Source organism: Gadus chalcogrammus, chromosome 20 (assembly GCF_026213295.1).
Source record: "Gadus chalcogrammus isolate NIFS_2021 chromosome 20, NIFS_Gcha_1.0, whole genome shotgun sequence".
NCBI lineage: Eukaryota > Metazoa > Chordata > Actinopteri > Gadiformes > Gadidae > Gadus > Gadus chalcogrammus.
In genome coordinates, this window is record NC_079431.1 from 12237752 (window position 1) to 12253668 (window position 15917).

At 47.2% G+C, this 15917-nt stretch overlaps 1 protein-coding gene across 1 annotated transcript in view; it reads right to left on the reverse strand.

Moving 5' to 3' along the window:
* vwa8 (von Willebrand factor A domain containing 8) overlaps positions 1-15917 on the reverse strand; it is a 62513-nt gene that overhangs the window by 23622 nt on the left and 22974 nt on the right. The window contains exons 23-33 of the mRNA XM_056580474.1: positions 14967-15102; positions 13216-13335; positions 12196-12401; positions 9907-10058; positions 7341-7449; positions 6631-6769; positions 5846-6033; positions 2755-2874; positions 2374-2438; positions 1918-2043; positions 1222-1331 (exon numbers count right to left, since the gene is read on the reverse strand). Coding sequence (XP_056436449.1) covers positions 1222-1331; positions 1918-2043; positions 2374-2438; positions 2755-2874; positions 5846-6033; positions 6631-6769; positions 7341-7449; positions 9907-10058; positions 12196-12401; positions 13216-13335; positions 14967-15102 — 1471 coding nt within the window. The remainder of the gene's footprint in view (positions 1-1221; positions 1332-1917; positions 2044-2373; positions 2439-2754; positions 2875-5845; positions 6034-6630; positions 6770-7340; positions 7450-9906; positions 10059-12195; positions 12402-13215; positions 13336-14966; positions 15103-15917) is intronic.

The following is a 15917-nucleotide window of genomic DNA, read 5'->3' on the forward strand; positions in this document are numbered from 1 at the left end:
GCAGGAACAAACTAAATAATAATTCTTATTTAGTCAAGCCACCTCCCCATGTTTGGACACAACCACAGGTCATCCGATACACTAAATGTATGAGGCGTTGTAACTCCTTCAGCCTGGCCCGGTTGTGGAAGAGATTGAGTTGATGTGAAAGGTTAGTATTGACTTGATAATAGGTCTGGGTTGACTTGGTGGCCTGTTATTTTGGGGCCGGGGGGTGGGGTCAGCCATCTTTCTGTCTGCATGTCTCTTTGTGTCCTGGCAGCGATGTTGACGTCTTGTCTCTCTGAGGCCTCAGAATCCGGAGGTTCCTGTGCTAACGTTGCTTTTAGATTTTCCTTTTTAGTATCCATTGCTCAACAGTCTCGTGCGTGACTCGTACACAAGATGTTTATCAGCCGGAACGTGCTTCCTCCCCGGGCTGAAGTCTAACAGAACCTTCCGGCTAACTGTTTTAAATGAATTCCCTCTCAAACTACTGTTGTGAAACCCAGAATCCAGCTGCCCTTGCTTGGGAAAAGCAAAGCATTCATTCATGGATACATGGGATTCGTGTTGCACAGCGACCAGGGAATTGTTGAAGAAAATCAACAGCTGCTGTTGAACATAACTTTTTCATGTCTCTTTGTAAAGCTGTGAAATTGTATGTCTGGGAATGAGCAACCTGAAAAAAATATATACATTAGACTGACTGTCAAACTGACGCTGTTTGAAATGTAATCAAAAGCATATGGTATGAATGCCATAGTGGGATCAAAGGATTGCAGAAGGTACCTCAGTAACAATAATACATCATACATCATATTATTTTTACTGTACTGCTGTGATCACTTCTCAGGCTTTATGGCATTATGGAGAACCAGGCGTTTTGCTCTACTGTCCCCCAGGCTTTGGAAGGCCCTCTCTTCCCATAGGGGGGAACTACAGTCACTGGACTCAAGGCAGGGCCTAAAGTTCTTCTTGTATCGGAAGCCATTTAGTTATTTTTAGTTTGCATTTTTGATAGTTCAAGCCCTAGTCTACAGCACTTTGAGATATCTTGAATAAAAAGTGGTTCATGAATACAATTTACTATAGTTATTATTAATACTGAAGAAAAACCAATGTATAAGGATGTAGCGCACTGATTAACAGGTATTTTCTGTTAAAGCCAAATGAAAACTGATGAATCCTAAATGAATGAAAAACCAAAGAACGACTGGGTCCACGGCGGGCGAGGCGTACCGGAGGTGGCTCCGTGACCGGCGCTGACGGCGTCCTCGCTGATGGTGTGCAGCTGACACACGCCAGAGTCCTCCGCTCCCATGTGCATAGGCTTAGTCAGGAGGAACTTCCTGTCAAACCAAAACCACAATGCTAGCCACAACTGCTTTGATACATTTAACTAGGCACATACAAATATATATACACACACGCCCGCGTGAAGACAGGTCGATAATGATGATTACAATGCAAAGAAAAAAACTGAAAAAACTGAATACAGAAGAAAAATATACAAATTAAAACAAAAATCTTAAATCAAACAAAATATTTTAAAAAGAGGAAGGGGCAGCAGCTATCAAAAGTCTATGAAGAGTTTTCAGGAGATATTTAAAAGGTAGATAGAAAGATAAATATTAAGATTGATAGATAGATAGAAAGATAGAATTATAGATCGATAGATGTAATGATAGAACAAGGGAATGAATGATAGATAGAGTGATATACATACAGATAGATTATTGATTATTAAGGGAGTTTTTCTTGCCCTTTTGGGGGCTTGAGTCAGGTTTTTTGGCCTGTTAAGCCCTTTGAGGCTGTAATGGTGATTAAGGGCTATACGAATACAATTGAATTGAATTGAATTGAATTGAATTGAATTGAATTGAATTGAATAGATAGAAGGATATACAGAGAGCCACGCAGGCAACATGTTCCTACTTGTTGCTGTTGCTCTCTGTTAGCAGCCAGCGGTCCTCCGCCACCAGGTACACGTCCTTCAGGTTAATGGGCAGGGAGATGGAGTGTACCTGGCCCTCCAGGACGTCCAGCACCTCCAGCTGGTTGCTATGGTCACACACACACACACGCACGCACGCACGCGCACACACACACACACACACACACACACACACACACACACACACACACACACACACACACACACACACACACACACACACACACACACACACACACAAACGTGCACACATACATTCATATACAGACAGACACACATACACACACACAAACACACATGCATATACAGACACCGACACAAAAACACACACACACACACACACACACACGCAGAAGGTAAGTTACATCGATCTCATAACAATATAAAACATACGTAGTACTACGTACTACCAAATAGTACACTATATGTTTCCTTACCCATCCTCCTTGAAGAAGAGGAGCCAATTTTTGTGAGCGAACTCACGGCACATCTTATAGCTTGCCTGAAAATGACACAGAAAACTAAATTAAACACCAAAAAAGACAAGGCTGATTTTGTGTTGAATTTGTCTTTCACACAAACGCAGATAACTTCACATGGAGATGGAGATGGAAAAGGAACTGGCAGAAGGGAGGTAAAAATAACTTGTGTGTTAATAATGTTAACAGGGTGTTGACGGGGGACAGTAAGTGTGTGTGTGTGTGTCTGTGCTATGTGTGTGTGCTATGTGTGTGTGTTCAGGCAGTACATGTAGGTTAACCAAGTGTTAACCTCCTCCCTTTCGCTGAGTGTATGCGTGTGTGTATGTGACCTCTGACCTGCTGCTCCTTGCTGCTCCACCAGTTGGAGGACTTGGTGACGGGCGGCTCTGCGTCCGGGGACAGAACCAGCCGGCGCACCGCCCCGCTTCCCAGGTCCAGGTGCAGAACCGTGTTACTCTTCAGGAAGGATAACACACACACACACACACACACACACACACACACACACACACACACACACACACACACACACACACACACACACACACACACACACACACACACACACACACACACACACACACACACACACACACACACACACACACACACACACACACACACACACACACACACACTTCCAATTGGAACCTAGAACGTGTGTGTATTTCTGGTACAGCCACCAGATGGCGCTCATCTTCCGCTGTACTCAGCAAGGGGAGATGTACTCACACTATGAAAACAAATGGAAACGACGAGGGGCCGTAGTCAATCTTAAACCGTTTCCCCGGGAACTCGTTCGGCCACTGAGTCGCACACAACTTCACTACATAAGCACATCACTCGTACTCTGTGTACGACCCTTGCGCGTGTTTACACAGCGAGTACACAGACACACACAAAGTTGAAACGGCGACGCGTCTCTCCGTGGTTTACCTTACGACGCGAGAGAAGGTCAGCCGCCGCTGAGTCGAGGCAGAGCTCCGCCGCATTGTCGGCCAACATTACCGCTCGGATTTACGGGGCGCGTCTCGGTAAACAGAGCCTAGCCAGCGACGGCCGTTCATCTATCGTCGTTAGCGTTATTTATAATTGTAACGACTGGCTCTTCTAAGACATAGCAACTGCCTTCATGGAGATAAACGACCCCTTTTACCGTTAGTGGGACTATTTAAATCTTACAAGGTGCTCCATTTAAAACATTTATTTCAGATATGCAGTATAAAGGCTAGATTTATGTGTGTGTGTGTGTGTGTGTATGTGTGTGTGTGAGTGCTTGAGTGCGTGTGGGTCGGCAGCTCCATGCCAAGTCTCCCAGTCATGACGCACTGAGCTTCATCTTCATCTGTCTTTTATGAGAGGAAGCTCTGGAGGAGCTTGTGTTAAACCCTCCCTCCCGAAACCCCCTCCTCTCTATCCCTCCCTCCCCCTTGGTTACGGCTCCCGTCTCTGACACGCAACACACTCCAGACACACAAACTGACTGAGATAACTCGTGCAGAGAAGGTTCTGGAGCTCTGCGATAGACCCTGCCTTCGAGGAATTGTGCATGTGTGCAGAACATGCAGCGTGTGTGTGCGTGAGTGCGTGCGTGCGTTTGAGCATGCATCTTATGATGGGTGATGTTTCATTCTGACAGACGTTGTCCTTTGAAGGCAATGAGGCTCTTCTCCCACACACTGTCGGCAGTGTGTGTGTGTGTGTGTGTGTGTGTGTGTGTGTGTGTGTGTGTGTGTGTGTGTGTGTGTGTTTGTGCGTGCGTGTGCGTGTGTGTGGGGGGGGAGTTGACGAATGATGTCAATCATCTTTGCGGTTTTGACATGTTCGGCAAATCTGTTTACCGACTCAGTTACAGAAACACAGTTGATCTTTCATAAAGGAACTCCTAGTAGCCAGGTTTGTGTTGAAAGATTTTAAATCGTAATTTGAAATTGAGCAGCAACGTCCTAATAAGGTCCTTCAAATCTGTGACTTGGCTCATTTGAGGTGAACGGTTGTATTTAGGTTTGAAGAAACAAATCGACCATGATGTGATTGCCCTCATGCTGATCCAAACTTCAACAATCGTCATGCAAAGAGAAGATGGATGGCATGAAACTGTCGGTTTTCCCGTAGTGTATTACGGGAAGAAGGGTTTTCCCAGCATAAAGAATGTGGTGAATTGACTGCGGCCAACAGGAAATAAATGTAGGCCGAACTCCTTTACTTGGAAATGCAATTCATTTTTGGCCACGGCAATGAGAACAGGTGTTTAATTTAAGCTTGCAAAAAGGATGTGCGTACTTGCGTGTGTGTTTGTGTATGCGGGTGAGTGATCGACCAACCTCGTGTGAGTGTGTGTGTATGCCATTGCATAGTTTTGATGTGTGTGTTTGTGAGTGTTTGTGTCTGTGTGCGTGCGCGTGCGTGCGTGTGTATCGCTGTCATTCCCCCTGGGAGAGTGATGACCCATGATTGAACTGTATGATGTCTGGACCTCTCACAAGAAACATCATATTTCGCTAAAGGTATTTTTAGAAGTCGTCTTCTTGCCTAATATACACCAGCTGTAGAACTATTCAGGAAGGGGGCGGGCGGGGGGGGCTGTTAGAATTCATTGTTCATGTCGTTCCACTCCCTGTCCTCTCCTAATCTGGCTTTTTATGAGACAACAAAAATGGGGAGCAGAGGGGGCTTTAAACAAAAGCACACATTCACACTTGTGTGCATTCTTATTTGTGTGCGTGAAGAGGTCCGAAGTCAAGACGGCTTTTGATATTATGGATTTCATCTGCGCACAGACTATGCAGCTTGCTTGGCAATGTGTTGTTTGTGTGTGTGTATGTTTGCACACTGTGTGTGTGTTTCTATATGTGTGCTCGGTGTACATCTCTGATGGTTATTCTGTCGGTGCGAGTGTGTGTGTGTGTGTGTGTGTGTGTGTCAGTCTGTCTGAATGCGTACATGTATCTGTGTCTGTACGTGTACATGCTTCTGTAGGTGTGCACGTATCTGTGCCTCTGTGTGTATGTACATGTGCATGTGTCTGTACGTGTGCACGTGTCTGTGCCTCTGTTTGTACGTGTGCACGTGTCTGTACGTGTGCATGTGTCCGTACGTGTGCATGTGTCTGTACGTGTGCACGTGTCTGTACGTGTGCACGTGTCTGTGCCTCCGTGCGTCTGTACGTGTGCATGTGTCTGTACGTTTGCACGTGTCTGTGCCTCCGTACGTCTGTACGCGTGCATGTGTCTGTACGTGTGCATGTGTCTGTGCCTCCGTGCGCCTGTACGCGTGCATGTGTCTACGTGTGCACGTGTGCCTCCGTGCGTCTCTACGCGTGCATGTGTCTGTACGTGTGCACGTGTCTGTGCCTCCCTGTGTCTGTGCGTGTACGTGTCTACCACCTCTGCCTGTGTGTGTGTGCACGCGTGTGTGCTCCACAAACCTGCTCCTCATGCAGCACCACCTGCCCGTCCAGGGGGCTTCCCAGGGGGGCGATGGTGATGAAGGGCTGCCAGACCCCGCTGATGGTCCTGGGGAAGACGTCGTAGAGCTCCATGCAGTGGACGGTGTCCCCGCGCTCCTTCATGGAGAACAGCGACACAGGGTTACACGTGGCCACGTACAGCGAGTCTGGAGCACAGGGGGAGACGGTGCACGGGTGAGGACGAGATCCCGGCAGCTTCATGTTCATCAGTGTAGAGCGAGTGGTACGTTGTGACAAGCCCAAAGCAACACACAGTGAGCTTTCCCATACATAGTTGTAACGCAAGGCAAACGTTTATTTTTTTTTAGTTCATATTGTTTGAGGACTTTTAAAAGTGATACAAATTTTAAAATGGTATGAAAGTGGATTTACTCCTGTCACGTTGAGTAATTAGAACAGCATTTTAGTAACGGTTGGATCCCCGCGGCCCATTCATTTGCCAGTCCTGCCGTTTTCCACATGAATGGCAGTGAATGGCGCTTAATGACGGTTACTGGATCGACCACCGTGATCGCCTTTGACCTCGAGCTTGTTTCACACACTGGGACTCTTCAGTCACAGAGACATGTTCAAATTACAGCAATGGGGTCCTTGAAGTGAAAGTGCTCCATCTCAAAAGGTATTTCTTTATTTTGTATGAACTGCAAAATCTGGTCCGCTCATTCCGGCTATTATCATATCAACCTGGGAATTGACACGAAACCGAACACAAACTGATTTCACAGCTACGTGTGTGCGCTCACCGTCCTTGGTGGCCACGTCACAGATGATGTTGACCTCATTCATGGGTAGCTGCCAGTGGGCCTTCTCCTCGCTGAAACTCAAGGCCCGGCTCTCCTGCCTGTCACAGGGGTAGCCCTGCACCCGCAGATACGCCGGCCCCTGACACACACACACACCTGAGCATGGTACATAGCATGGTCTCTCTGAACATAACAATGCACATATAAAGTAGATAAGGTTTGGGCCGGGACACACTGGGATTTTACAGTGTGGACTCACAGTAGGGAGATGACGAATGATCTGGATGAAGTGTCTTCAATAAAGTGCAACATAGAGTTGGAGTTAGTATATTGTCTCGGTTGTGCCTGCACCTGTATGGTTGTGTTGTTATGTGTGGGGAGTTGCGATGAAGAAGCTTGGATAGTGGACAACCATTTGAAAGATGCTTGTCAGTGGTGAAGGGAAGGCGGGAGCAGGTGAGTGGGGGCCGGCTCCGCAACTGCTAATTGTTGACAATAATGTGGGACATGCGCAGGCAACGCGGCATTTGACTTTTTTATACACATATTTATTTCTAAACTAGCCCGAGAGGCTTGAGGACGCCGGTGTGTTTGAACAAATGCATTAATGAATGTGCGACTTGTGGCCCCGCTGACACCGATAGTTACACTCAGCGCCTGCTCACAGGTGCACTGTCCAGAGAGTACGGTCCCCATCTGACTGTAATTACCTTCACGTCTATCTGCCGGGTCTCGGTGGGGCAGAGGAGCTTGCGGCGGGCGTTTCCTCCCTGGTTGATGGTCCAGTGGCCCGACATGGTGACCTCTGGCAAGGGCAACCTGTCACATGTAGACAATCATTCTCATCAGCAGAGTTGTGCCACGGGCGCATGTCGAATGAGGCGATTACACATCTGTGCGTGTCCATGTGTGTTAGGTTTTAATAGTGGACGATAGGCAGATGGTAACTTAAAACCTGTTTGTGTTTTTTTTTGTTTAGCGCAAGGACGCGAGTCAAGCGGGTTTGTTTATTTTCAGCTAATCGTAAAAAGTAACTTTCAAACACGGCATTCGAAATACACCAAGGAACTGTTTTTGGACTCCAGACGCCTTTAAATGTTTACAGATGGAATCTGCCCTGTTTTTGTATCCTCCACACACGGGAAAATGTCAAGAAAAGACTCCCATTGAACCCGCAGACTGAAGAACATCTTGCTCATGGGTGTGGGAGACATGTGTAAGTGTATGCGTGTGCGTGGGCACATCTCGACTCCCGACCCGGCTTGTTGTGTCTGGCTCCCTGTGCACCGGTCCCTCCCTGTGAAACACAGCTCGACACCCGCCCCAGAAGTTTATTACAAGCAGGTGGGCCAAGGGATGAAGCACAACCGCAACACTAAGATATTAAGAAGGAACTCTGGACGGCCCCGAATAAAAATACTCCTAGCACAAATAAATATAATAAAAAAACGAGAGCCGGATTTCGAAATCAAGACGGCCATGGGTTGGTTGATGATTCATCAGCAGAGGTGGGTAATGCACTCAATCTCATACGTGGAGATCCAGATGGCTGAATTAAATACCGTTTATAAGGGGATTAAAGTTTCTATTTCAGGTGATGCATGGGAGAGTGTCACAAATCATCTTATTCCTAACTGTTCAAGGAAAATAGTTGTTTCTTCCCCTGTTCATGGTCACACAAGGAATACAATAAATGCGATATTTCTAAAACAGTTCAAACAAATTCACAGGAGACGGAAGAAACAAATATTTTCCTTTATTGTCAACAGACAGATCTGTACATAATCAGGGGACTTGAATCAGTCCTTTCCTGCCTCATGCAATGTAATCCTGCATGAGGACCGTCCTACAGAATGAAATGTAATCCTACAGTGGATGAGAACATTCCGGCACAAGTAGTGCAGACTTCATTGAAGCCACATGTTTTGGTATGTTTTGGCCAAACCAATGCCCTTTTAATAATGATACTGATTCAATAATCACTAGTTAACATAAAATCAAATTAAAAGGTTAAAATGAGGTATTACATTCCATACATTACTTTTATAATCGTTAAAAATAACTTAAAGATCCCATGCCATGCTAATTTATGAATGCTTCTATAGCTGTTAGCGGGCCCCTAATACAGTACGTTCAAGAAATTCAGCCTTGGTGCATAATTACAGCCATTATGAGCCAGTCCCACAATGAGCTTTCCACAAACGTGCCGCTTTTGGCTGAGATAACCCCCACTACGAGTTGTGGAAATACCAGAGACGTCAGAGAACCCAACATTGTATGTGCCATTACACCAACAGCAGAACGGTTACCCAAATAACAGTGAAGTGTACAACACTTGCGTTAAAGTGTGTGTATTCACATGTGGCGCTTGCATGGTCCTAGCTCATTGGTGGGCCAAATTCTCTGGGCGGGCAAGGCAGAGACAGGGGAGGCAACTTGGCCCCTTATGACAACATATGGGGCCCAATTCGAAATCTGAGCGTCTGAGCTTTCCCTTTTCCAAGACGGAGCAGGATACCTAGTGCTCGTTTTACACCTAACGTAATATCTAGCCACTTGGGGACCATAGGCAGGCTGGGGGAAATCATATTAATGGAGAACATTTCCATACCATGGGACCTTTAACATGCGAACAAACCGGCGGTACCAATAATTCATCTTGAGTGGTTTAAATTCTCTATAAACTCTATAAACCTAACCTGGAAACCTAATATTCCACTTCCCTGGAAGTGGAATATTACCGTTGCCTTCAATTAACAACCTAGCTAGTTCCTCCTAGAAATAACGCATGGGTCCTCCGAAGGTAGAATGAGTCTACAGTACACATCAGGGGTTAGTGAACGCACCCTTCCCCTCGTGGCCTTGAGGCCTTGAATCTCCCATGAGAATATGTTCTTATGAGGTATGTAATGGAGCCAGGTGGTCTGGCCAACGATGATCCTCCCCGGATCCCCAGCCATAGTTGGTGTTTGTGTGTCTGTATTGGCTACATAAAACACGTTGCACACCTTTCTCATCAACTCCCTTTGCAAACCGGCTTGACTGAAATACGATCGCCTAAACAGTTCTGCGTTAATGATCAACATCAAGCACGGCATGTTCTGTGTTTGTCTCTCTGTGTTTGTCTCTGTGTGTGTGTGTGTGTGTGTGTGTGTGTGTGTGTGTGTGTGTGTGTGTGTGTGTGTGTGTGTGTGTGTGTGTATCTGTGTGTGTGTGTGTGTGTGTGTGCGCTCATGTGTGTGTGTGTGTGTGTGTTCCTGCCGGTCTCGGTCTTACTCCTTGGCCAGGCTGACGGAGGTGGGCTTGGCTCCGATGGGGATGCCGTGCTTGTGCAGCGCCTCGATCAGGACGTCCCGCGTGTCCTTGTTGTACGAGTCAAAGTCGAAGACGTTGCGCACCACGTTGGCCAGGCCCTCCTCGGGGAACTTCTGCAGAAAGGAACCAAACAGGAAGAGGGTGAGAGAGGGGAAGGGAAAGAGAGAGGAGGGGAGAGGCCAACGAACACGGCGGACCCAGAACAAAAGAACAGGGATCGGGGAGAAGGGGGAAGGGAAGGGAGACGGAGAGGATGGATGAACAACACAGAACAGATTTAGAAAGAGGGAGATAGAGAGTGAAGGCAGCGAGGGAGCTAACAACATTTACAATGCCAACAGCAGTGTGTGTGTGAGTGTGTGTGTGTGTGTGTGTGTGTGTGTGTGTGTGTGTGTGTGTGTGTGTGTGTGTGTGTGTGTGTGTGTGTGTGTGTGTGTGTGTGTGTGTGTGTGTGTGTGTGTGTGTGTGTGTGTGTGTGTGTGTGTGTGTGTGTGTGTGTGTGTGTGTGTGTGTGTGTGTGAATTAGCGTCATGCCATGACAAACGGGAGTGATTTTGTGGCTGGTGCCGGGCATCAGCAGGGGAAGTCAGTGTGGAATAAAGGGATCCTTAAAGCGGGCTCATTCATTCTCTAGGGCTCGCTCTCCTCGGGCCTGAAGCTCCATCACAGCCTGCTGTTTCTCTCAATCACTCCTGAGAGCCTTCTCCCACAAAAAAATGCCTTCAGCCGCTGGTGTCCTCACATGCGTGCTTATGATGATCCATTATCACGACCAAAGGGCCAATTTGGAGGAAAATGTATTATGAGAGAAAGACAGACGGCGACAGAGAGTGACAGTAGGAATAGAGCCCTATTACTATTGAGAAGGGTCAAAGTTAGGCTCATAATTTTCAATATCCCGTACCTACTGTGCTGCGATAAGCAGAAGCCACAGTTAATAATGTCCGCCACTAAATATGATCTTTAAGACGAACAACAGCACATGTACCCTCTACAAGATGACATAATGTCATGGATAAATCGCGCTCCATTGAGGACCACTACTACATGGGCAATAGTTACAGCTTGGAATCACATCAGGGGAAGATTGAACTCTATTGATCCGGGGGGGGGGGGGGGGCAAACTTGTGCATGTGCCCACTGCCCACATGTGATACGATAGTTACAGGCCCTCTGGCAGCCCCCTAAATCTCCGCACACACACACACACACACACACACACACACACACACACACACACACACACACACACACACACACACACACACACACACACACACACACACACACACACACACCCTGAAGAAGTGTCGGCTATTTCCACTTATCGTTTTAGAGCCCCGCTAAATGAGCTGGTGTGTGCTGCCCAGGCGGCCGATCTATAACAACCCCACCCACGCATCCCCCTCCACCCACCCGATCTCCCATCCCCATCTACCTGGTGATTGATGGCGGGAGGTGGGAGGCCTTTGGGGAAATCTAGCGTACAGGTTAGACGGCATGCCTCATATTATTGATCTATGATCTGCTCCCTCTTTCTCTCTCTGTGTGTTCCCCTCACCCAAAGTGCTGCTGTCCTGGCTCGCTTGCTCTTCTTAATCTAAGAAGAATATATCTCTCTATATATTTAATTATAACTACATAACAGCTAGTACACCAAGATCAGTGAGAAAATATCTATATATATCAAAATATTTGATATATTTACAATATTTGATTTGCGATTAGTTTCACATCCCGATTTTCACATGCTGTCAGTTTCATAGCAGTCGCCAGTAGAGGGAGAATTCACGCTCTATACATGTGCTCGTCCTCATCGCCTTTTCACTATGCCCGTTTACGTTGATAATGGTGCACAAACAGACGGGAAAGACCATCATGTCTGGGTGGTTGAAAGTTGTCCGGGGTGAAGCTAGGAGGCCGTCTTGCCTCAGATGAAGCAAGGTGGAAATAAGCAACTGTTATGCATTACCTTTGTGCCGTGTGTTTGCCTACAGCTCAAAGCCCACCGACACTGAATTTCGGATCATATTTTAAGCGGACCCCAAAACAAGTACAATCAAAGTGTTGTAGCCTATAGGGAAGCCCATAGAGCGTATAGGTAGCACGACTGTACTTTGTGGCTAAATGGATGCAAACATACAAAAATATCGCATCTCCCCTCCGCAATGCAGTTTGACTTGGACTCAACACCCGCCGTGGAACAGACACCCTTGTGCCGGAACGTGCACACTTCTGCGTCGTGTTTACCTGCAAGTGCTTGACGATGTTGACCACCTCCCTGGTGGAGTAGGGGTAGGTGATGGTGCCCTGGTCGGCCATGGAGCGCAGCTCCCCGAAGGCCGCCACCAGCTTCTGGAGGGTGGCCTCCGGCACCTGCGGGCCGTACTGCCTCAGCATGGCCAGCTCCGCCTGTGGCTTGGGGTTGTCAACGGCGTGGCAGCTGAAGATGTCCCCTGAACATGTGAGGCCAATCCACAAGTAAGTCGTCAGTTCCACACACACACACACACACACACACACACACACACACACACACACACACACACACACACACACACACACACACACACACACACACACACACACACACACACACACACACACACACACACACACACAGCTTATTGCCTTCCCCGCCCGGGCACCGGTTGCCTAGCGACGCAGGCTTCATAGCTTTCCCCCCCCAAAATCCCCTAGATTGACGAACAGCAGGCGAAGCAGGCTTGATGTCCAAGCATCGAGTGGATCCCGTTTGTATTGGTGTGAGCTTGGCCAAAGCCCCAGAGCAAAGAACTGCTAGGGGGTTAGGGGGGGTCGACCAACAGGGGATGACCTTGCCCTCTAGAGAAGGGCACCGATATTGGGAGACACAGTGGGTCTCCAACATCGACTCTTTCTTGGGGGCTTTGGCCACAACTAACTATACTACTACATTGCTCAGTGTGGAGATGAGTTGAGTTAAAGAGGGGCTTTGCTGGTGACCGGTCGCTGCCCTGAGTCTCCTGGGCAGACAATTACGATAAGCATTACCTCCCGGGAGAGACTGGGTCTAACAAATCCTTTTGTAGACTCTTTTGTGCACAAATATAAAAAAAAACATATTTACACGGGATTGGACTGAGAAAGAGGCAAAAAAGATTTCCCTTGGGATTTTTCATTCTATTCTACATTACAATGACATCCAACACTCTTTGTTAGCTGTAGCTTCTTTAGGGACACACGGTATGGGCGATGTGACTTGTGAACGTGCATGGGTGGGCGTATTACCTAGAGAGCCAAAGAAGTCGTTCCCCAGGAAGGGGAAGCCCGGCCGGTTGGCCAGGACTATCATCCTGAAGTCTGGGTGCATGGGGATGACATTGGGCCTCGCCTGGACCTCACGCGGGTCTACAAGATGGGACAGAAGGATGCACACACATGAAATTTGGTTTCATGTACCAAATGGAAATCTTTTTCAGAAGCTTGACTTATGGTACACGGTCTTCTTTAAAGGTTACCTATTATACCACCAGGTGTGAGTTTGATCAGCCATTACAAGCCGTTTCGAAAATCTGCCTCTTCTGACATCACAAGTGGGCGTGTCCACCTAGATGGTGCTGGATAGATCAGTCTACCAGCCTACCCAGTGGACTGTAGCAAACGTTTCTCACCTATCCGTCATACATCCAGGTGGACACACTCACTAGTGATGTCAGAAGAGGCAGATTTTCAATACGGCCTGTAATGGCTAATCACACTCACACCTGGTGGTATAACATGTCACCTTTAAAAGACACACTTGTCGACACCACAGTAAACCCAATAAAATAAATTCATTAACAGTTTTGGATTCAGTACTGACTACCAAAGAACGAGCCTAGTATCCACAAAATAATCCTTATTATGGTACAAAGCTTCTTACTCAAATCAAAGATAAACATAAGTAATATACACTAAACCCAATTGTGTACTTCAACACAAAACCAATAAGTTGAAGGCAAGGCAACTTTTTTTATATAGCACTTTTCATACACAAGGCAGACTCAAAGTGCTTCACATATAAACATTGTCATACAATAAAATAAAATAATAGATAAGTAAAAGAAAACATATGCAAGAAATGAGTAAAATAGAAAGTGCAATGTATTTAAGAGAATGGCAATTTGTAGTTAATCAAATGGCAATCAGAGTTAAAGATAGACTTTATTTTTAACCATGTATGTAATTTGCCATCAACAATTTGGCAACAGGCTCAATCTCATTCTCTCTCACTGCGCAGAAATAACCCTCTTGATTACCACCTGGATCCCTGCTTCCCTACCGCTACAGCTTCCAGGCTGATGGAAAGTTGAACCCCAGCCACTTTACATCAAACCCCCACATCCCACTTGTCCCTCCTCTTACATGTTATTATTATTTTTACTATCCAACCTGAGCACTCTGGCGTGGAAGTGCGCAAAGTAAGAGTCCTAATAGCTTCGCTGACGTCCCCCGCCTGGTGGCCTGTGTTTACATTCCTTCGGTAAGAGGCTGTCTTTAGCTAGTTGATCAATCTCTGTGTGTCTGTGTGTCTGTGTGTGTGTATGTGTATGTGTGTGTGTATGTGTGTGTGTATGTGTGTGTCGGTGTGTGTGTGGGTGTGTGTGTCGGTGTGTGTGCGTCTGTGTGTGCGTGCAGATCTATTGGTTCCTGTCCATAAAGGCTTTTATCCTAATCCTTCAGGACCCCAGGTTCCCATGCTGCCACTGCATGTGCTTGTCCTGGGGGACATCTCATCTTTTCAGCATCTACCTAATGGCTACACACCTTTCCCTCCTGTCCAAACCCCGTCGGGGGACGCGTCTCGGTGTCTGTGTCTCCCTGTTCATTTGTGTCTTCGTGTGCATGCATGTGTGTGCATCTACGTGTGTGCGTTTAGTGTGTGCGTGTGCGTCTGTGTGTGCGTCTATGTGTGTGTGTGTGCGCGTCTATGTGTGTGTGTGTGTGTGGGCTTCCATGTATGTGCGACTCTGTGTGTGCGTCCATGTGTGTGTGTGCACCTGAGACGATTCTGCGCCCGTCGGCCAGGATCATCTCGCCGCTCTCCACCAGGGCCTTCAGGATGCACGTGACGTTGGTCGGCGCCTTGTCAGCCTCGTCGATCACCAGGATGTGGCCCAGCTTTGCCGCTTTCACCTAGCAACACATAAACAACCTAAGACACAACCCGCTAACCACATAGGCTATGGCTCCATTTGTTTCCAAACTGTGGATTCTCTCTCTCTCTCTCCCTCTCTCCCTTTCTCTCTCTCCCTCTCTCCCTCTCTCTCTCTGACATAACCACCATAAAAAAGCAACCTTTTATTTTGAATCACGACCACCCATCTATCAGTCGTAAGCAGATGGCCTGACATCGCCATCATCGACACAGATGGATCAATATCTAAACTAAAGTGTTCTTATTATAACTGTACTCGCTCCCACCAGTACCACCGAAGAAGAAACCGTGAACTAGTTTTCTAGGGATCGCAGGGGTATAATGGCTCCGGATAATTTCAATGATAGATGCCCATGGGACACCAGGGTTGATTAGCTAATGAGCCAGAGACGGAAAGAGAGTGAGAGAAAGAAACAGCGGGAAACGGGAAAAACGACCGTAGAGTACATAGTGACTGAGAGCAGGAGGAGAACAAACACAGTGGGGAGGTGTGCAACTCTGTCCTCATTTGATGCGCTGAGGCCTCAGTAAGAACAGCCCGGTGGAGAAGAGACAGAGGGAGAAGCATATCCTATTTGCTCCGCGCAAATTGTATCCGTCTTCCGTCCAGGAGTACAAATATGCAAAGCAGACGGGAGGGGAGGGCGGAAGGGGGAGAGAGTGAAGGGAGAGCGAGAGAGCATGCAGAGAAATCGTTCAAGCTCTCTGGCTTATGCGAGTCCTATTCCGATGACATCCACAATAAATGTCAGAGGAGTGACTTGGAATAACTTCAAAAACTAGGTCATATCTC